We start from the raw sequence: 23,548 nt of genomic DNA, 5'->3' as shown, positions 1-23,548 counted from the left end.
TTTTGGAGAAAAATATTTATTTAATAATGACATATTTCCCCTCTTTCAATTGTTTTACTTCAATTAAAGGTTAGATTTTTGTAAATCTTTTGAATGAAAGATCAAAAGCATAAACAATGCAGTTTTTTTTTCACAGCCTTATTTGCTCATATTTACCAAGGGTGCCACACTTTATGAGTGATCTAGGATCAGTGTACTGCTGGAAAATAGAGAATGTCCTTTTTTTGGAGTATATATATAATATAATATAATATAATATAATGTATTTTTGTGTGCAAATTTGTAAATAAATAAAATTCCAAATATAATATAATGAAAGAAATCATAAAGATTCCCCCATATGCATTGTTTGAGAAAATAGATATTTCCACCCAAACCCACGCCATTGGTTAAGCCAGATGTTGGCATGCTTGGCTGCTCAAACAAACAAGAGTAATTATATGATTAGGGATGTCAAACTATTTAATTTTTTAATCGAATTAATTATATGATATGCCGATCAATCACATATATAAGTATTTGCTGAGAAAAGCCCTCACCAAAACAATAATTCAATACTGTATATAATGATTAAATAATTCTAAATAGTTGGTATTTTAATAATTATAAATATAATTAAGATAATTAAAGTGGCTTTACAAGGCAATATATTATTTCCATATTATTGAACATAAGCCTATCATTGGCCTACAGTCCACAGCAATCCATCCTGCAATTGAATTCATCAATCTGTACAAGATAGATTTATTAGAAGGGCTTTTCTAAGGACGCATCAATGTACACATGCGTCAGACAGATGCTTTTGGAGCATCTAACTTTGGTTGCGTCATAAACACCCGTTTTTAGGCCCTGTGTCAATTTAAACTTAGTTTGAAACTTAGAAAAACATCTTGAAATCCCAGCATTCTGAACTGCTTTGTTTGAATGCAAGAACGCTTTCTAATCTTATGCTGTCGCTAATGTCAAGCAAATTTATGTTTGGTTTGTTCTCTGGAGTTTCACTTACTGCCCCCTGCTGAAAACAGGTGGTACTTCAAGCTTGAATGGCTCCAATGGTAGGAATATTCCTAATTACAATTACATTCACTCGTTTAATGCTTTATTTTTATATAATGAATCACACTGAATTAAGACATTAAATTGACAGCCCTAGTTTGGATGCAATGATGTTGTTTGGTCATGGGTCAAATGCCTTGTAAAGTAATATAGATTATAATTAGATAAGTCTTCGTTTAGTTACATAACAACTGTGAGAGCAAAGTATACAGATGTTTTAGCTTTTCTCTTGTAACAAAACCAGGTGTTAAAATTTTGGCAATGGTTTTCAGTACTGTAAACACAAGCAAACAAACAAACACAATCACAATCCCTCACGGCACTCACCAGTCTCAGATCTATCACATCTTGTAGCATGAACCGTATCCGTGATGATGTCTTGCGCTCTTTCACAATTTTCTCCATCTGGTTGAAGTACTGATCCATACGAGGCTATTCAAGGACAAAGAGCAGAGGCACATCAGTTCACTATATTATCCTCTAAAAGGTGAAACGCAGTAACTGTAACACTGAAACTGGGAAAAATGGCTTCAAACTTATTTGACTTTCCAGTCAAACAGTGGATTACAAAATTTCACAGTCCATTTCTCTGACTCTGAGAACAGTTAAGCCAAACATGCCTGTCAAAGGAGAGATCATAGACTGAAATCAAATTCCAGTCATAGCTCAGTTTTGACAAAATGTGTAGTTACTGCATTTTGCCTTTATAGGTCAATTTCAAAGTACTTTTTTATGGCCCTTCTCTATCAAAACTCTTTTGCTTCTTTGAAAAATTATTGTCTCTAAATTAGAGGTAGACCGATGTATCAGACCTTCCTGTCTATATCTATCCATAATCTAGGAGTTTTAAGAAAATAAAAAAAAAAGTAAACCTAAAAATAATGTTTTGAGGCCAAGAACTGCACTCAGATCCTAAATGAACAAGGTCAAAGGCAGAACCTACTTCCTATCTGACTCCCTGTGAGCTGAAAGATGCCTGGAGCTGCTGCTACAAGGTCAGACAGAGGGAAAAGATAGATACAGAAAACATTTTCATTTACCCTCTTGCTTAACACTTAGCTCCAAGCTTTATGGCCGTCTGTTGGGCCCAGCTGGAAAGCATTTAGACAGTGTGTGTGTACAAAGCTTTCAGAACATTTTCACCCCACACCCCTGCCCCTCATTGTTTATTTCTCATTCCACTGTGTTGCAAAATCAAATTTTTATATTCTCAATTCCAGTTCTCTAAAATGGCAAAAAAAAAAAAAAAAAAAGATAGTCAATTTAAATAATCTTCAGTATTAATGTCTGCAATTACATCTGCAAGAAAATTCCCAATATAAATCAGAATTTTGTCATTTTTCAATTATGTATGCATCATGTAAACGCCTGTACCAAATTTAGCTAAATATTTCAGTTTCTAGAAATCCAAATATGACAGCTCACATATGCCTGTTTTAACCCGAATTTTGGGTCACTGATATGAAAGAGAATTAAAGACTTAAATAACTTCATGAATTAAAATACTACGCAGAATTACTAAAAAAAAATGTTGCATAATAAATGGCAAGGGCGTACATCAGTACTGTACAGGAGAATGTCCATGTGTTGTAGTTTATTCATTTACAGGAACATTCTTTATTGCTGTGGAGGACATAAACCTATGGAATAAAGGATTAAACAGAATATATGTTAAAGGAATATTCTGTGTTAAGCTCCATCGACAGCACTAGTGAAAAATTTATTTTGACTCATCCCTTCACAAAAATTACTTTCCACTTGTTCCACCTTTTATTTAAAAAAGCAAAAATTAAGGTTACAGTGAGGTACTTACAACGGAAGAGAATGGGGCCAATTTTAAAGGCAGAAATGTGAAGCTTATAATTTAATAAAACACTTAAATGAATTCTTCTGTTTAAAGTTGTGTATTATTTGAGCTTTAAAGTTAAATTATTTTAAAACTTTTAAAACAGTATGTAATTTAATGTGTGCGAGCCAAGCAACAGTAATTATCTGGCTACTTTACATTCATTGAAAAATTTGTCACAGCTTTTGGGTGTCCCTCATGCAAAATATAACTCCAACCATAATATAGTTTTAGTCCTTAGATGGCACACCCACAGACCAGTTCACAGACAGTCTGATGCATATTGTACACAGAAATGGCATGAGCCTTCGCAAAACAGCAAGCTTCAATCTGATGCCTGGCTTTACGCAACACCCAAAGTGAAAAAAAAAAAAAAAAAGAAAGTCTGCCAGGAAACAAAGTTCCCAGGTGGCTTCAACGAGTTTTCCAAGCAGGAACTTGACACTAGATTTGCCGAAGTTTCAGAATCAGAATGAGCTTTATTGACAAGTATGCTTACACATACAAGGAATTTGTCTTGGTGACAGGAGCTTCCAGTGTACAACCATACAAAAACAGCAGCAAGACATAGATAATAATACAAAATAAAAAATAATTATACACATACATACAGACACACATATACATACACACGGGTAGTGCAAATCTAATACAATCTGTTATGTACAGTGTAAATACAAATCTGTTATGTACAGTGCAAATGTTGTATTTTTTTTCCCAGAGGAATGAAATGGCAGAAGAGGTTGGATGTGTTGGATAAATATAAGAAAGACTAAACTGTGTATTGCACATAGTTATTGCTCAATGGGTCAGTTTAACTGTTCATGAGATGGATAGCCTGAGGGAAAAAACAGTTCCTGTGCCTGACGGTTCTGGTGCTCAGAGCTCTGAAGCGTCGGCCAGAAGGCAACAGTTCAAAAAGGTAATGGGCAGGGTGAGTGGGTCCCAGAGTGATTTTTCCAGCCTTTTTCCTCACTCTGGAAGTGTATAGTTCTTGAAGGGTGTGCAGGGGGCAATAATCCTCTCAGTAGTCCGAACTGTCCTTTGGAGTCTTCTGATGTCTGATTTCGTAGCTGAACTAAACCAGACAGTTAGTGAAGTGCAGAGGACAGACTCAATGACTGCTGAGTAGAACTGTATCAGCAGCGCCTGTGGCAGGTTGAATTTCCTCAGCTGGCGAAGGAAGTACAACCTCTGCTGGGCCTTTTTCACAATGGAGTCAATGTGGGTCTCCCACTTCAGGTCCTGTGAGATGGTAGTGCCCAGGAACCTGAATGACTCCACTGCTGCCACAGTGCTGTTTAGAATGGTGAGGGGGGGTCAGTGTTGGGGTGTTCCTCCTAAAGTCCACTATCATCTCCACCGTTTTGAGTGTGTTCACCTCAAGGTTGTTTTGACTGCACCACACAGCCAGCTGTTTAACCTCCCTTCTGTATGCAGACTCATCGTCATCTCGGATGAGGCCGATGACAGTGGTGTCATCTGCAAACTTCAGGAGCTTGACAGAGGGGTCCTTGGCGATGCAGTCATTGGTGTAGAGGGAGAAGAGTAGTGGGGAGAGCACACATGACGGGGGGCACCAGTGCTGATTGTACAGGTGCTGAAAGTGAGTTTCCCATGTCTCACAAGCTGCTGCCTGTCCGTCAGAAAGCTGGTAATCCACTGACAGATAGACATGGGAACAGAGAGTTGGTGTAATTTATCCTGGAGTATAGCTGGGATGATGGTGTTGAAAGCCGAACTGAAGTCCACAAAAAGGATCCTTGATATGTCCCTGGTCTGTCCAGATGTTGCAGGATATGATGCAATCCCATCTTGACTGCATCATCCACAGACCTGTTTGCTCGATAAGCAAATTGAAGGGGATCTAGAAAGGGTCCAGTGATGTCCTTCAGGTGGGCCAACACCAGTCTCTCAAATGATTTCATGACCACTGACGTCAGGGCGACAGGTCTGTAGTCATTAAGTCATGTGATTTTTGGTTTCTTTGGGGTGGGGATGATAGTGGAACGTTTGAAGCAGCATGGGACTTCACACTGCTCCAGTGATCTATTGAAGATCTGTGTGAAGATGGGGGCCAGCTGGTTAGCACATGATCTAAGACATGCAGGTGAAACGCCATCTGGGCCCTGTGCTTTCCTTATACTTTGTTGTCAAAAGACGTGGCTTACATCATCTTCACAAATCTTAAGTGCAGGCTGAGTAGCAGGAGGGCGGAGGAGGGGGGTTGCAGGAGGTGTTGGTGTTTGTGTGAAGTGAAGGTCAGAGTGGGTGTGGGGTGTGAGATTGGGCCTTTCAAATCTACAGTAGAACACATTCAGGTTGTCAGCCAGTTGTTGGTTGCCTAGAGGGTTGGGGGCAGGAGTCCTGTAATTCGTAAGTTGTTTCATGCCACTCCACACTAATGCAGGGTCGTTAGCTGTTATCTTCTTTTAGCCACTCTGATTCCCTTATTCAGTGTGTTCCTGGCCTGATTGTACAAGACTTTATCCCCAACTCTGTAAGCATCCTCTTTGGCCTGACGAAGCTGCCTGAGTTCCACTGTAAACCATGGTTTGTCATTGTTAAATGTTAAATAAGTCCTAGTAGGAATGCACAAATCCTCACAAAAACTGATATATGATGTAACAGTATCTGTGAGCTCATCCAGATTGGTGTCTGCAGCCTCATAAACACTCCAGTCAGTGCAGTCAAAGCAGGCTTGTAGTTCCAGCTCTGCTTCGTTGGTCCATCTCTTTACAGTCCTTAATACAGGTTTAGCAGATTTTAATTTCTGTCTGTAGGTCGGAAGAAGATGAACCAGACAGTGATCAGATATTCCCAAAGCTGCTCTAGGAACAGAGCGATATGCATCCTTTATTGTTGTGTAGCAGTGATCCAGTATATTTCTGTTTCTGGTTAGGCATGTAATGTGCTGTTCGTATTTGGGCAGTTCACGTGTGAGGTTTGCTTTGTTAAAATCCCCAAGAATAATAATAACTGAGTCCGGGTATTTTTGTTCTGTTTTTGTTTTTATTGTTGTTTGAGGTTCATAGCATTGAATCGTTGAAAGATATTCAAGAGCTTTTTTTGAGATACTTAGTACTAGCGAGAAAATGTAAATTCCACTTTGCTCTTAGGGTTGTATCTGATGTCAGAAATTGCCATCCCTTAAACATCATGTAAATATAACAAACTACTGTACGTTTGGTCCCATTATATGCCATTCAGATAGCACCTTCCTTTATAAGTGGGCAGTTCATGGCCCACTGCAAAGTGGACCAGACTCTATGCTGATTGTCAAAAGTCTGGCTACTTGCGTCTCCATCATTGCCATATTACATCACAATAAAATACCAAAAAAACTCAAATTCAACCTTGAATATACGTAGGGACTTTTCAAATATGTCTACTGGGCTAAAACGCAGGTTTTTCATCATTGATCTTATGAAACATGAATCAATAAGGCTCCAGAATATGTAATAACAACTGAAAGAAAGGTGAGTTACCTTGGCTTTCTCAAAGTCGAGGTCTTTACCGATGGTGGTGAGGAGTCTGCATAGACATTCTAAGCTCTCATCGTCATGGTTTTTTAGCAGCTTGACCACACAGTCATGCATGATGGGCTCTGTCAACATTTTGAGCTTGAACAGCTCGCCGATGAATTTGATATTTCCTGTAGAGCGACGGCGGGCCTTGTCCTTCGTCTCCTCCAACTCCTCTTGAAGTCTTTCCCTTTCTGTGGGCTTCGAGAAAGAGTTCCATCACATTTTATATTAATTCTTCCAATAACCTCATTAGATATACTAAGGCCTGTTGAGAAACTGAATTAAATTTAAACTGAATTAAAGCTGAAGTGTGTCATTTCTACGCCACTAGTGCCACCAAACAGAGTTGGAAAAATAATCACTGTTGTCAAACAGCTTATGGAAAAATCCCACCTCAAACTCAGACAATTGTCGAGCAATGCTGCTTGCTCAAATAAACAAAGGAATGTTTTTATAGCACCACAGAGACACAGTGTTACACTTTTAGGTGAAATCAACCAACAGATGGCTTCTTTACAGTTGTTCTGCATATTAAGCTGGGATACAAGAATTTTAACAGCGAAAAAATGGCACACATTGGCTTTAAATGGTAACTGCAAACCTCAAGAGTATGTTAATCATATACGGTTCACAAAATATCTTGAGAATAGGACTAACAAAAAGGCTAAAATCAAACTTGAACCTCATAATCATTATAGAACTTAATCATTACTGATGTGGCAGAGTCCAGCTCCTTTTGTTTCCTCTCCAATACAACATCATCCACTTTGTCCCTCTCAAATTCCTTTTGACACCGGTTCAGTAGCAGCTTCCGGAAGTTTACCGTTGTATTGGGTTTGTCTGTTGTGGGCACCTTTAACTACAGTGAGATAAAAAGAGAAAATATATGAGCATGACTTTAAACTTTGACACCATGAAACCATGGCCAGGTCTAAGATTTGCCTCAAGCCCCCCCAAAAACTTCTGATGCCCCTGTCCAAACCTGCAGCGAAATAATCAATGTTGCCCCCCCTAAACATACAAGTGCCCCACCAAGGAACACATCCTAGTTCCAGCCCTGGTAGAATTTTGAGGCAGCAGTGCAATGCATGGAATCATGCAGATACAGGTCAGGAGCTTCAGTTAATGTTCACATCAACCATCAGAATGGGGAAAAATGTGATCTCAGTGATTTGGACTGTGGCATGATTGTTGGTGCCAGACAGGCTGGTTTGAGTATTTCTGTAACTGCTGATCTCCTGGGATTTTTACACACAACAGTCTCTAGAATTTACTCAGCATGGTGCCAAAAACAAAAAACATCCAGTGAGTGGCAGTTCTGTGGGTGGAAACACCTTGTTGATGAGAGAGGTCAACAGAGAATGGCCAGACTGGTTCGAGCTGACAGAAAGGGTACGGTATCTCAGATAACCATTCTGTACAATTGTAGTAAGCAGAATAGCCTCTCAGAATGCACAACACATTGTGATTGCACCTTCCAGTATAAGTGGGCGGTTCATGCCTATACATCTATGAAGTGTGGAAATTTTGTTTATCGAAGGATCGAGTACCGTGTTTGCATTTCCCATGTTTTGATGCAGTTTGAGAAATATAGGATCTGTTGTAGCCTTTTGCATGAATAAGACAGGCTAAAGGTACATTCAGTATTTTTTTGGAAGTATGTCGAAGTATGGCTTACACTGACACCTAGTGGCCTGAATGTTGCATCATTCAAACACAGTAGTTTTCAGTTACAAATGCCATTGCAGAAATTCACAATGCATAGTAAGCCAAGATTAATTTAAGCAATGAGTGAAAGTGTCAAATAACAGGGCAGTTACTGAGATTAAGAGAGTAGTATTCAGCTGGTCAAGTGATACTAACATGGCTGCCCCCATGAGGCACCCCTGCTCCATGTTGAATAAAAGAGCTTTTATAAGGTTACTGATATGACTGAACTCTTTATCTCACATGAGTGGTAATGATTTTATACATACGTTTCAAAATTACTATTCATTTCTTTAGAAGTAAAACTTTTTATTTGAGGGTAAAAATTACTGAGTGCTCCTTTAAAAGTGCTGTTACACAAATCAACATTATGAGCCTCATCCACACAAACTGATGAACACCCATAGGCCTATTTTTTTTTAACTGAATGCATTAACATAAATAATCGTGATTGCAAATTTTTTCAACTGACAGCCCAGTCTGTACTTTATATGGAAATAGAAAAAAGGTACATTGGTTACAAGTAAATGTTGAAATTTGTCATTCTAATACAAGGCAACACAATCAGTTCCACCAGGATTTTGCAGCACTTTTTCTTGATTGCTGCCACCCAAAACGACTGAATTTGCTTTTCTCAAAACTTGTGATACCATTTGTGGTGTTTTTTTGTGCTGTTTTACAGTGAAAAGTAAAAATTATTATTTTTTTAAATCATTGTTTACTGTACAATGACAGTATATGTGCAATTACCTGTAAATATTTTAGTGCTTAAAAAATTATTATGCAGTAAGCAAGAAAACAATTATACAAAAATACCATACATTTAAAAGGTGAAACCCATGATAATGCTTATAATCCAAGTTCAATGGAAGACCCTTAATTTTTTATATTACATTTTCTTCCTCAGACAATGCAAGTAATCTTTGGTATGGTTAAAATCATAGACTAAAAATGGTTCAAGGAACGAAAACAGGAACGAAATCCCTATCAATTGTTCCGGAGTGAAACATTACTTTTAAATGCTGGTATCCGGTTAATAACCTATTAATTTTGTTTCGGATCTTTATTTTTTCATGAAACCAAACACCAAAGGGTTTATCACAGTACATTTTCAGAATTACACCACTTCCTGCTGCCAGCAAAGAAATAGGCTTCTCTCTTTTTAGCAGAACTAAAAGTATGCGCTTTGATTCTGAAGAACACCGCTAGTTTAACCAATGTTAAAAAGGTAAATAATTTGGCCAGCAAAATTAAAGTGACATTTAGTCCAAACGCTCCCATGCAGTGTGTGCGTGCATGCAGGAGAGAGAGAGAGATTTAGGCTATTAAATGTTTTTAGGTGGCCAACTAAATATATGAAATATTTTATATATTTTTGGGGATATATTTAATATTAAGAATACATTTATTGAAAAGATGTTACTTTATATAGGCTACTGTATACTTTGCATCATTTGTTATGATTTCTGTCCTGACAATTCCTCCACAAAGGAAAAAATGTAATCGCTTATTTTTGGTGAGGCAAGTCCCTTATTTTGAGCTTGTTTTTCCAAAACAGGTGCCTTGTTTCTCATGCGAGATCTGTAAACACTGCAACTGTAATATCACCCACCCTTAGCACAGAGTACTATCATTTTAAAAAACATTTACATTTCATTCTAACCAGATACCATTTGTAAAGGAGGCTGAGGTACGCCGGAACCGGAACGAAAAAATACTGTTTCTGCTCAGAATTAACCAAAATGAAAAACATATCGTTTTTAGTCTCTGGTTAAAATAGTAGACCTATAATAAAACTGTAAAATAAAAATACCAATATATTAATTATTAGACCTGTTTCAATCATTACATGGCCTGATAGCAATCATTTAATCTACCCATGATTATTTGACCACTGAGCATATTAAATTCTAATCACATTTGACAAATTTTAAGCGAATATATGACATGAAGTACGCCATGTTTTGTCTCATTGTTCGGTGCAACAGTGCAATATGAGAGCACAAAAAATTAACTCTGAATGTCATCGATCAGCACAGCGCACCGCACTCAGAGCAGCTCCTCAAGAGCGCTTGAAGATTAAATGCTAGCTGTGATGTGCGCATGCCTTCTGTGGTCCCGCGAAAGTTAAGACAAGGATTTTGATAGTGAACGCAATAGGATCCCCCCTCGAGCGTCTAGGCTCTACAATACAGAACACTAGGCATCCCGTATGGGACGCTGTCATTTCAGCCAAAATACAGGACGTCCCGGCTAATATGGGACAGCTGGCAACCCTATGTGAAGATGATAGAATGGCGGCTGAGCAGCTGGAGATGTCTGGACTGTGTCAAGCTTTTTAAGCATTTGTTTTGCCACTGTCAAACATGGAGAAATCTGATAGATTCACGGTTTATACAGAAATATGGCGGAAATTTTACAAAATTGCAAGCTACCGCAAATAATGCAAAGAGTGCTTGAATTGGATAAATTTTTGCGATCACAAAATCCTGGAGGGACTGCATAATGCAATGTCTAAAGAAAAGAGACAGAAAGACAAATGCTAAAATCCCAGAAAGCAAAGAGTTTTTAGTCTGCATTCATAATTAACCCCAAAACAAAATTTCAACAAGCACAGAACATACCGTGGCCAGGCAGCGACACATGTTGGCGTAAGCCACAGAGAAGCTGGGCTCATCGATGGCCTTCTCAAACACAAGGTCAATGACTCCTTTGAGCCTCTCCTCTGTGTTGATCGTGAGATCCGTCACCTGCTTCATCAGCTGATGGAACATCTGGGGTGTGAGCTTGTTCAAAATGCTACGAACTTTGCGGAACAACTCCTGAAGTGCCAAAAAAGCAACATATGCAACCATCACATGGCCGATAAAGGGATGGTTCACCCAAAAATGAACATTCTGTCATCATTTATTCACCCTCATGTCATTCCAATCCTGTAACTCCATGTCTACACCAGACACGAGCGGCGCATCGTGATGCATCGTAAACAATAGAACCCCATTATAATCAATGATGCTGTCTACACTGGAAGTGCCCATTGCGACGCCTCCGTTGCGCCGGTGTCGTGTTCCATTTTCTTCAAAATCTTTCCTTTCGTGTTTCGCAAAGAAAGCAAGTCATATAGTTTATGAGGGTGAGTAAATGAGGACAGAATTTCCATTTTTGGGTGAACTATTCCTTTAACAGCACTCAAAACAACAACAAAAAAACTACAGACAAATACAGCACATTGAAGTGTTGTGTTGACATATGAAAGCATGTCTTAAGCGCTTCCCTTATTGTGAATGGTTCAAATGCATGTGGTCTGAGGATAATAATATACAGTACAAACAGGAATCCACACCTGAGTTTTTAGGGCCTCTGGGTCTTCCGTGAGCCCTTCTCTCTTCATCCCAGGTTTCCAAGCGTTCTCTGCCTTCTTGAGCTGGACTTCATCATTAACTGAAACGTTTACTATGATCTTGCGAGGTGGGAGCCGCCGCACATTTAAAAGCTTTGGACACAGGGAGAAAGCAACCCGATGTTGTATATGAGCAAAACAACAGCTTTCGGAAAAGTCAGTTTAAGGTTTCCCATGAAAATGAAACACATTATACCCCAAATGTTCATTACAATTATAAAGTTTTAAATAATATAAAGTTTTTACAGGAAGTTTGACAGTACATAATTACTGTAATATACTGATCTTTATTTTTTAAACAGCATAAATTGCAAGGCTGTACAAGAACTACCATGATGCATACAAACTTTACAATTTAAATTATACACACACACACACACACACACGCCCCTGGAGACCACTGCAAAATTATCAGTTTCTCTGGATTTACTATTTATATGTATGTGTTTGAGTAAAATGATTATTTTTGTTTTATTCTATTAAGTACTGACAACATTTCACCCAAATTCCAAATAAAAATATTGTCATTTAGAGCATTTATTTGCAGAAAATGACAACTGGTCAAAATAACAAAAAAGATGCAGTGTTATCAGACCTCGAATAATGCAAAGAAAACAAGTTCATATTCATTTTTAAAACAACACAATACTAATGTTTTAACTTAGGAAGAGTTCAGAAATCAATATTTGGTGGAATAACCCTGATTTTCAATCACAGCTTTCATGCGTCTTGGCATGCTCTCTTCCAGTCTTTCACATTGCTGCTGGGTGACTTTATGCCCTTCTGGTGCTAAAATTCAAGCAGCTCGGCTTTGTTTGATGGCTTGTGACATCCATCTTCCTCTTGATCACATTCCAGAGGTTTTCAATGGGGTTCAGGTCTGGAGACTGGGCTTGATCTTCTTGTCAAAGCATAAGGAAGCAAGTTTTCTTCCAGGATAACTATGTATGTGGCTTGATTCTTGCGTCCTTCACAAAGACGAATCTGCCCGATTCCAGCCTTGCTGAAGCATCCCCAGATCATCACCAATCCTCCACCAAATTTCACAGTGGGTGCAGGATACTGTGGCTTGTAGGCCTCTCCAGGTCTCCATCTAAACATTAGACGACCAGGTGGAGGATTGGTGGTGATCTGGGGATGCTTCAGCAAGGCTGGAATCGGGCAGATTCGTCTTTGTGAAGGACGCATGAATCAAGCCACATACAAGGTTATCCTGGAAGAAAACATGCTTCCTTCTGACAATGTTCCCCAACTCTGAGGATTGGTTTCACCAGCAGGACAATACTCCATGCCACACAGCCAGGTCAATCAAGGTGTGGATGGAGGAAAACCGGATCAAGACCATGTCATGGCCAGCCCAATCTCCAGACCTGAACCCCATTGAAAACCTCTGGAATGTGATCAAGAGGAAGATGGATGGTCACAAGCCATCAAACAAAGCCGAGCTGCTTGAATTTTAGCACCAGGAGTGGCATAAAAATCGCCCAACAGCAATGTGTGAGACTGGTAGAGAGCAAGCCAAGACGCATGAAAGCTGTGATTGAAAATCAGAGTTATTCCACCAAATATTGATTTCTGAACTCTTCCTCAGTTAAAACATTAGTATTGTGTTGTTTAAAAATGAATATGAACTTGTTTTCTTTGCATTATTCGAGGTCTGATAACACTGCATCCTTTTTGTTATTTTGACCAGTTGTCTTTTTCTGCAAATAAATGCTCTAAATGACAATATTTTTATTTGGAATTTGGAAGAAATGTTGTCAGTACTTTATAGAATAAAACAAAAATGTTCATTTTACTCAAACACATACCTATAAATAGTAAATCCAGAGAAACTGATAATTTTGCAGTGGTCTCTTTATTTTTTCCAGAGCTGTGTGTATATATATATATATATATATATATATATATATATATATATATATATATATATATTTTGCATTACAGTAATGAGAATGAGAATTCTGGGCAATGTGCTTAACTGTCATGAAAATGATATCCCAGTGCAAAACATATCTTAATCGTCTTAGAAATAGGCTTCATTTTCAATATGCTAAAATCTAATTTCTTGACAGGTTTCGTGAGATTCACCCAGATCTACCAAAATTGTTACCAAATTGTTTAATCACGCCTTTGTGATAGGTTCAAGGTTTTTGTGTTAAAGCTGATTATTGGCAAAGTCTAACTTACTGGAGCTCCACGTCCTCCTGATATCTGCCTGCTGAAGTCAGCAAAAGCGGGAGTGAAATCGGGACCCCTGGAAATCAGCCTGGGATCTACCGATCTCAGCGGCAGCTTGTTTGGATTCATCTGAAAAAAGAACCGTACATTCAATAACTCCACCAGCAGGGGACGTTGTAACAAACAGCAACTCTAGACACCGGTAATGAATGAAACAGCAGATCTCCTGCCCCTCCTGTTCTTGGAGAACCTGTTCCAATCTGTATCTTCAAATCACAATCTTTGAGAGAAACCGGTCTTAGATCAGCCGAACCAAAACTGGCAACCCTCTTCTCCCTTGCCCTACAGCGCTGAAGGAAAACAATATTCATTGTTTTTATATCAACAACATGTTCATCAATTTCCGCTCCATTTCAACCTTAAGACTGAGGGACAGAGAACAGAACAGCCAGAAACAGATGTGAAGTACACATGCAAAGTGACATGTAAGTTAGAAACTGAGATGGGAAACTGAAAGTGCAGAGTGTCATTTTTTAGGACAAAAGAAACAAGTCTCTTTCGGAGAAACTGAGAAAGTGTAAAAAAATTACTAACTCGTTCTTAATACAAATTTCACCCATTTTCAGAACATTCTCAATCCAACAGACAAGATGGGTTTGAAACTGTGAATAAAACAGGGGCTTCTTCTTTAGGCTAAGTGATGCCCTCCGCCAAGAATGACATAACCGTAATGCAATTTTAATGGAAACAGGACGTCTAAGGGAGTTTCATGTCTGAATGGTGCAGGCTCAGCTGAAGTTTTGAAATCAGTGAAACGGTACTTTTCTTACTGTATTTTGAATGTATGTATGTTTGAACCACCACAAGAGGAAAATGTTAAGTCTGTATTTGCAATTATTAAGGGAAGTCAGCAAAGAATAGGCTTTGCACACTTAAAAATGTTAGCCCAGGATAGTTTTGTCTCATCTTGGGTTGATATAATCCTGGGACATCTTTTTGCTTATACTTCACCCTGGGTTGGAAATTAATCCTGATTATTCAGGTATCAAGATTACACACTGTACATTTGTAAGCCATATATATATTTTTTTAGGTTAATAGCAATGCTTAGACAATTACAGTATGCAACCTGTTTTAACTGCTTGTTTATCAGTGGAAATGTTGGCATGCAAATCCAATCATTAATTAATTAAAAAGGGAAAATTTTAATTAAAGGTATAGTTCACCCAAAAATGAAAAATTCTCTCATGATTTACTCACCTTCATGCCGTCCCAGATATGTATGACTTTCTTTCTTCTGCTGAACACAAATTATGATTTTTAGAAGAATATTTCAGCTCTGTAGGTCCTCACAATGCAAGTGAATGTTGATCAGACATTTGTAGCTCCAGAAATCACAGAAAGGCATCATAAAAGTACTCCATACGATTCCAGTGTTTTAATCCATAACTTAAGTAATATGACAGGTGTGGGTGAGAAAGAGATCAATATTTCACGTCCTTTTTTGGTTGAAATTCTTCTCCCTGCCCAGTAGGGGGCGGTATTGCATGAAGAATGTGAATCACCAAAATCACAAGAAGAAGAATGTTAAAGTGATCTGTTTCTCACCCACACCTATCAAATCGCTTCTGAAGACATTGATTTAAGCACTGGAGTCGTATGGATTACTTTTATGCTGATTTATGTGATTTTTGGAGCTTCTAAATTTTGGCACCCATTTACTTGCTTTGTATGGACCAAAAGAGCTGAGATATCCTTCTAAAAATCTTCATTTGTGTTCTGAAGAATAAAGAAAGTCATACACATCAGGGATGGCATGACGGGTGTGTAAATGATGAGATACTTTTCATTTTTGGGTGAACTATCCCTTTAATTTTTAATAACTGGACTTCATGTCATTGACGACAAAATTCAACACACAGTTTAGGTAAAACATGGACAAATGTAAGAAAATAACTTAAAAGAAACACCTTGTCTAGCACCACATCACTGATTTGAGGCAGTCCCTCTGGCTTCTGCACGCAGGCGGGCATGAACTGAAAGCTCAACAGAAAGTCCCGGTCATACTGCTTCTTGCCATTAGATTGCACAAGACCTGAGATGAAAACAGCAATTGTAGGTCAGGTAAGTAAACAAGTTTGTCTAATTTATAATGCAGTGTAAAAGAATAATACACTGAAAACATCTGCAAATTTTTTTTTTTTTAATTGCAAAGTAAAAAAAACCAAACAAACAAGAAATTAAGAGTTTTGTGGTTTTAGTCCATGTCTGATAGTGTTGAGGCTATCTACAGGATGTGAAGGTGAACCACTAAAAGGCAATCAAAAAAAAACTTTTGTTTAACCAAATAAGTTTTAGCAGACAGTACAGGGTTTCTCATCCAGGAAAACAGACCAAAAATATTAATGACTCACCTTGCACTCACAGGCATACCCAAATTTTTGTACAACATAATGTTCCCTAGAAATGACATTTCCCTGTCACCAACTAAAAATATCAATTTGCAAACCATGTTTCAAGGCAATAATGCAAATTAAATTGGCTACTGGCTAATTATAAAAAGGAACAAGCCCTTAATGTCCCATACCAACTTCTTGTTTCAATAGGAAATATGTCAAACCTGGGATTCATTTGTTTGTTTGTTTTTCAACGTCATGCCTGCTTCTATGGCTATTTTTACTGTGAAATCAGGTTAAAATATAATATAACCAAAAACGATAAAATCGATTTTTAATAAAAACTCAAAAATGAATTCTGGAATGACGCTGTTTAAAAACCTTTTTAATGTGTAACCATGAAACAAAAAAATCTTAGAGGACTATTAATGTGAAGTACGCATGCAAAGTGACATGTAAGTTAGAAACTGAGATGTGAAACTGAAAGTGCAGTGTGTCATTTTTTAGGACAAGAGAAACAAGTCTCTTTTGGAGAAAATGGCCAGGTCTCCTAAGCTACCAAATTGGCCCAGTTGCTAGGGAGGGTAGTGTCACATGGGGTAACCTCCTCGTGGTCGCGATTAATGGTTCTCGCTCTCAATGGGGCGCGTGGTAAATTGTGTGTGGATTGCGGAGAATAGCATGAGCCTCCACGTGCTGTGAGTCTCCACGGTGTCATGCACAACAAGCCACGTGATAAGATGTGTGGACTGACTATCTCAGAAGCGGAGGCAACTGAGACTTCTCCTCCACCACCCGGATTGAGGTAACCATGCCACCATGAGGACCTACTAAGTAGTGGGAATTGGGCATTCCAAATTGGGGAGAAAAGGGGATAAATAAAGAAAGAAAAAAATTATTATGGAAACATATATACTGTATATATAATTATACCAATGATGACGATATTGATAATACCACTTATTTTCATTATTATTATTATACAATAGTACATATTTCTGTGGCATTGCATGTGGCATTGGTATGCTGTCCAGTTAAACCCTCAAACTTTTATTTTGGCAGAAAACTGAAGAAAGACCTTTGAGTTTTTGTTTGTAGTTGAAATAACAATGGCCTTTTAATGCTGTGAAATCCCTCTGTCCACAAAAACCCGATGTTATATGGTAGATTTGAATATATAACTTTTTGCGGCCAAGCATTTTTGGAATTACGAAAATGTGTAATTAGTAAATCTAGAGTGCTGTGATTATAATGCGCTCAGTGCTCATTAGCACACCGGATTCAAGCACATCGGTTAACTCTGAGCATGAGAGGGAATTTGTATTTATCAAGTACAGAAGCACTCTGAAAACACTGTATCGTGAGCCTCATGCATGCTCGGAGTATGTATAATACACTACAGCCAGAACAGAACCGCTCTGAAACCACTGGAAACACCGTAACCTGAGTCTTACGCATGCTTTGAGTATGTGCAATACGCTACAGAGAACAGAGCTGTGTACATACAGTGAGCAGCCTGAGTAGACGATTTATTTACTTAAATTGCAGCCCTTGCAGCTTGATTATCGCACTAGGTCTTATTGCGATTTCGGTTTTCGATTAATCGTCAAGTCCTATTAATTATATAAAATTGATTATAATTAAAATTGCTAGGCATCTAGACTAAAAACAGGACCAGAATAACCCCTAACCGATTCCTGCAGGGAGCCTTACCTTCTTGCATAAGTGGAGTGGGGGAACACATGGACCCCCTGCTGTCCCCGAGCATAACACCGCTGTCTGTGCTCTCCGTCTCCACCCCGTTCCTCAAGGACTCTGTCTCAGTCTCACCGGTCTCCTCTGAGAGCTTCTCCTGGTGTTCAGGCATTGGAAAGGGACTATTGTAAGCATCTAAAGTTGGCTGTGAAACCATCTCATCTCCTGCAGAGTTGTCATTAGAGGCCTCCTCCTGATGTACAGTGAAGGAGAAAAGCATTACACAAAGGGTGAGATGGAGGACTGCATAAGGTTTCTTGTTATGATACCAATGGCTCTGTTCCAAAACCTAGTGAGCTGTCTTGAGGCCTCCTGCCTACATTGTTGTCTTCTATGGCAGCATCCTAATTAACATGGAAACTCTTAAGTGATTGAATTTTGGAATGCACTACACATTCGAAAAACACTCCTCACAGGCAGCACATAAGAGACTTAACTTTCAATTGATTTCCATACATATTTCAGCCAAAATAAGGTCTCTTAGGGGCCGTTCATACGTAACGGAATTTTGCATTGTCTTGTGCTGTTTTAGAATTATTTTTCTATGTGAACATCCAATAAAACGGACGTCTTTACCGTTGCACTGCGTCTCGCATCTCCACACTCTCTCTTACCTCATTCTGAAGTGTTTCCACAATCAGACTTTCTTCATTTGGATTCTTCCAAGACTTTGGTACATCAGAAACAGCTTGGGCTATCACAAAAGTGTGACAAAAGATTGGTAATTGGTAATAGATATTTAAGTCGACACATTTATCAAAGGAAACTTGCAGTACACTTATTAAATGTTGAGTCACACTAAAGCAGTGGTTCTCAAAGTATGGGGCGTATTATAATGGTGGCTTGGAAGACTGCCACGTTTCGATGCAAATCTCAGTAACTTTCACATATTAAAAAAACTTGCCTCTCTGTTTTCTCTGTTTATACTTTCAGTTGGCATTGCAGCGCGTCCTGTGCGACATTATGCGCTTATGTAAAAAAATACCTTTTTTGCATGCACGTCAGAAGAGGTGAATTAACACCTGTTACTCACACAACACTATCGCATGGCTTCAGAAGAATTGAAATATAGCTGATATGGACGACTTTTGTGTGTTTTTGGAGCTTGACACTCACAATCACGATCCTCTCGTCCCATATTCTTATGTTTCACGGATTTAAAAAGTCATACTCGTTTTGAATGAGGAGGTTGAGTAAATGATGGCAGATATTTTTATTTTTGGGTGAGCTCCTGAAGCAGTATCACATATTATTATTATTTTTTTCTATTTTTGGGGTGGCATAACCAAAAAAATTGAGAACCACTGTCCAAAAGTAAGTTAAAGTCAACATGAAATCAAAATAGAACTCACTTTACAATCGTAAAGAACTCACTCCCCTCGTGCCATCCCAGATGTGTATGACTTTCTTTCTTCAGCAGAACACAAATGAAGATTTTTAGAAGAATATCTCCGCTCTGTAGGTCCATACAATGGAAGTGAATGGCAGCCAGAACTTTGAAGCTCAAAAAGCACATAAAGGAAGCATAAAAGTAATCCATACGACTCCAGTGATATGATCGGTGTGGGTGGGAAACAGATCAATATTTAATTCTTTTTTTTAAATTTTTTTTTTTTACAATAAATCTCAACCTTTGACCAGCCCCGACCAGTAGGTGGCAATATGCAAAAATAATGCAAATTGCCAAAAAAATAAAGAAAAATGTGGAAGTTTATACAGAGTATAGATTATAAGTAGAGATTTATTTTAAAAAAAGGATTTAAATATGGATCCGTTTCTCGACCACACCTTTCATATCGCTTCAGAAGATATGGATTTATCCACTGGAGTCTTATGGAATACTTTTATGCTGGCTTTGTGCTTTTTGGAGGTTCACAGTTTTGGTCGCCATTCACTTGCATTCAATGGACCAACAGAGCTGAGATATTTTTCTAAAAATGTTTGTGTTCAGAAGAAAAAGAAAGTCATACACATCTGGGATGGCATGAGGGTGAGTATTTTTGGGTGAACTATCCCTTTAATACATGATCCTGGTTTTATTGTGCATTATTTATTAATGCATTATGCATTAATAATTATTTACTTCCTCTGCCTCGAAATGACTTTTTTTTTTTAACTAACAGCCAAATAGTTTTAATGAGGAGAGTACAGTAGTGTCCCATAATCAACTGAAGACTCGCATTCAAGTATGGCTTCATTCTGGTAAGGAATCCAATCAGTTCCATCTGGATACAATCAAAAATCTCATGCAATGTGTTTTTTGTGTTGAATATCCCATTTCACTTGGAAATCTACCACATTACAGAAGTAAAATTGGTTATGAATGCCAGTTTCATGTTAACTTTAAGTGTCTTACTCAAGGGTACATTAGTGATATTTCACATTGGATCATCTCACTGAGTGCAGGGTCTGAACCAATAATGTACATGTTGAGTTAGCAGTCCAGATCTTTAACCAATACACTGCATTAAATGCCACTAAAATAACATACCTGTGGGAAAGAGCTTTCTAGAGTTCTTCTGAGTCTGTGATTCTAAAGTGTCCTTCTTTTGGACATTCTCTGAGGTCTTGTTCTGCTCTGGTGCCTCGGTGGTTGCAGACTGCGGTAGTGGTGCCAAACCAGGTAGTGGCGCAAGAACAGGAGAGGTGCTGGAGTTCCTTGAAGAAGCCTGCACGGTAGTGATCGAGGGTACAGGTGCAGCTAGGGAAGTGAGGTGCTCTGTCTGGAGCTCCTCCAAGGCCACTGGAACTTCTTGACTGGACTCCTCCGTGGATGAGGCACCCTGAGTTTCCTCAGCGTCCTCAGGTACTTCATAGCTTGATAAGGCCGTTTGAGACTCGGCAAGACCATTTAGGGATCGTAAGGGCAAAGTAGAAATATTAGAAGTTTCTGGGAAAGTGTCCTCACCAGAGATGACCTGATGTGTCAGAGCTGTGGTGGTTATAGGAGAAAAACGTTCAGGTTCTCCTGCAGCAGTTGGTTTAATGCAGCGACTTGAAGAATGGGAAGGAACATTTGAGTGAGTTGGGGCCAATTCAGGAGAAGAAGAGTTTAATAATGGAAGACTTGAGACTTCTCTTTCCTCTACAGAGGACTCTGAAGACCTGGGTCCAGGAGATTCAGACCTTATGGGCTCCTTATTTGGCCTGTCATCTATAAAGGTGGCAACGGAAAGACAGAAATATATAAAAAAAAAATATAATAAAAAATAATTTAGAAAAATGCAGTGGGTGTGGGGTTATACCTAAGCTAGGCTTGCCATCCATGGGTACGGATCTGAGATTTTGAGGTGGGTTGACATATGCTGTTTTTTCTGGTGTCTGACCATTGCTTGTCTGCAGTGGGGTGAAAGAGAGAGAAACAAAAATGCTGAAAAAAGTCAACTGTGGCACATTTGTAGATCTTGACATTTGACTATTCAAGGAGATGGGTAGATTATAGGTAAGGCTGGATTTCGATACAAATTTCCCAATTATGACTCTTTTTCTTTTTGTTTTTCTATTTCAAAAGTGGCTTTTTCTTTGCAATTACTGTTGTACATGAAACTGGTGTTGAGTGGGTAGAATTCAATGAAGCTGTCAGCTGAGGACATGTGAGGCGTCTATTTCTCAAACTAGAGACTCTGATGTACTTATCCCCTTGTTTAGTTGTACATCTGACCTTCCACATCTCTTTCTGTCCTTGTTAGAGCCAGTTGTCCTTTGTCTTTGAAGACTGTAGTGTACCTTTGTATGAAATCTTCAGTTTTTTGGCAATTTCAAGCATTGTATAGCCTTCATTCCTCAAAACAATGATTGACTGACGAGTTTCTAGAGAAAGCTGTTTCTTTTTTTGCCATTTTTGACCTAATATTGACCTTAGGACATGCCAGTCTATTGCATACTGTGGCAACTCAAAAACAAACACAGACAATGTTAAGCTTCATTTACCAAACCAAATAGCTTTCAACTGTGTTTGATATAATGGCAAGTGAATTTCTAGTACCAAATTAGGTATAGGTGTTGGAGTGATGGCTGCTGGAAATGGGGCCTGTCTAGATTTGATCAAAAATGACTTTTTTCAAATAGTGATGGTGCTGTTTTTTTACATCAGTAATGTCCTGACTATACTTTGTGATCAGCTGAATGCCACTTTGGTGAATTAAAGTACCAATTTCCTTCCGAAACAGTAAAATATGTACATTATTCCAAACTTTTGGCTGCCAGTGTACATAAAACCACTTATGGTCTTCACTGTATGATTATAATACATTAATACTTTATAAAGCTACTGCAGTTATTCAGTCAAAAGCAACCTGTGATTTTTTCTATGTTCTTGATGTTTGATTATTATAAAATGACATATTAGTCAGCGGCAGGTCTATTAGGCTGGAATTACACTTCAAGTCCGATATTTTGATACAAATCCACCTTTTTTGTCCCACTTTAGACAAAACTGACTGTGTTAACATTAATACCTCAACAAGACAGGAATTTTGAAGAGTGTTTTACAGTTTAGGCGCGTATTCGCCTTATCTCAACTCCGCGAGTGCTTTCAAGAGTACACGCACACATAAACCACCAAATGAGGAAATACAGTGATCTTTAAGATTTTCGTTACTTGTGTAATTTCTCTCGCTACTCTCTTTTCCATTTGGCCAGTAAACAAGATCTACCAGTGGTTGTCTTGCAATCACGATCGATGTAATAAATACTCCTAGCGTAGGACTAGAGTAAAAAGAAAAGATCGGTCTTATAATTTTAAGAATCAATATCGGGATTGACCAAATAAAGATCACACATAATCAGAATTTATTTTTATCAAGCCCTAACTACAGGCATGAAGTGTGGTCTACATTGTAGTTTATTCTGGCCAAGAAACGCTCACATAAATACATAAAGCGACCAACAATTTGTGTTTTTACATGATAATGAGGTGCTGGTAAATCTACAATCAAAATCAATCATGGGAATACCATGGTAGTCTACCTTAAGGTTGCATACACATTCCATAATGTATGAATACGGTAATCATTCAATACTATGGTACTGCATATAACAAAGAACCATGCTATTACCATATAATAACATCACTGTACCAAATTTCACAGTATTTTTTTAAGAAATGCTACACACATTGCCATTCATACATTTACCGATACATTTAACTGCTGATAGACATAGATCAATTCATATTTTTCCTGATTTTCTCACATACATAGACTCAAACATACATAAACATATTATGGTGCAAGCTGCAACAAACAGGGTAACACTCTCAGTGTATTCATAGGAATTAGATTGGGGGCAACCTGTGTGAGCTGGAACTAATCCATGCAACATACAGTGTGCCAGAGTGAGACAAACAAAGAGAGAGAGTGTGTGCGCGAGAAAGAGTGTGGTGGGTGACTGTACATTTCCGCAAAATAGCATTAAACAGGTCATGAGTAGACATGAGTAGAGAAAGCTTAAAGGAATGTTCCGGGTTCAATACAAGTTAAGCTCAATCGACAGCATTTGTGACAATGTTGATTGCCACAAAAATTAATTTTGACTTGCCCCACCTTTTTTTATTTTTTATAAAAGCAAAAATATGGGTTATAGAGAGGAACTTACAATGGAAGTGAATGGTGCCAATTTTTAAATGTTAAAATTCTCACTGTTTCAAACGTATTGTCACAATATGCATGTGAACATGATT

The 23,548-nt window shown here is 38.3% G+C and overlaps 1 protein-coding gene across 5 annotated transcripts in view; it reads right to left on the bottom strand.

Moving 5' to 3' along the window:
* The window catches only part of LOC127427564 (eukaryotic translation initiation factor 4 gamma 3-like), a 94,191-nt gene that overhangs the window by 20,975 nt on the left and 49,668 nt on the right, over positions 1-23,548 (bottom strand). For all 5 annotated transcript variants that reach the window (XM_051675198.1, XM_051675199.1, XM_051675200.1 and 2 more), the window contains 11 exons: positions 21,114-21,204; positions 20,360-21,022; positions 18,483-18,562; positions 17,827-18,061; positions 15,688-15,812; positions 13,727-13,846; positions 11,480-11,629; positions 10,761-10,958; positions 7,142-7,288; positions 6,391-6,627; positions 1,384-1,488 (listed from right to left, as the gene is read on the bottom strand). In XM_051675198.1, the coding sequence (XP_051531158.1) occupies positions 1,384-1,488; positions 6,391-6,627; positions 7,142-7,288; positions 10,761-10,958; positions 11,480-11,629; positions 13,727-13,846; positions 15,688-15,812; positions 17,827-18,061; positions 18,483-18,562; positions 20,360-21,022; positions 21,114-21,204 (2,151 nt within the window). The remainder of the gene's footprint in view (positions 1-1,383; positions 1,489-6,390; positions 6,628-7,141; positions 7,289-10,760; positions 10,959-11,479; positions 11,630-13,726; positions 13,847-15,687; positions 15,813-17,826; positions 18,062-18,482; positions 18,563-20,359; positions 21,023-21,113; positions 21,205-23,548) is intronic.

Source organism: Myxocyprinus asiaticus, chromosome 37 (genome assembly GCF_019703515.2).
Source record: "Myxocyprinus asiaticus isolate MX2 ecotype Aquarium Trade chromosome 37, UBuf_Myxa_2, whole genome shotgun sequence".
Classification (NCBI taxonomy): Eukaryota; Metazoa; Chordata; class Actinopteri; order Cypriniformes; family Catostomidae; genus Myxocyprinus; species Myxocyprinus asiaticus.
This window is presented reverse-complemented; position numbering and strand designations above follow the sequence as displayed.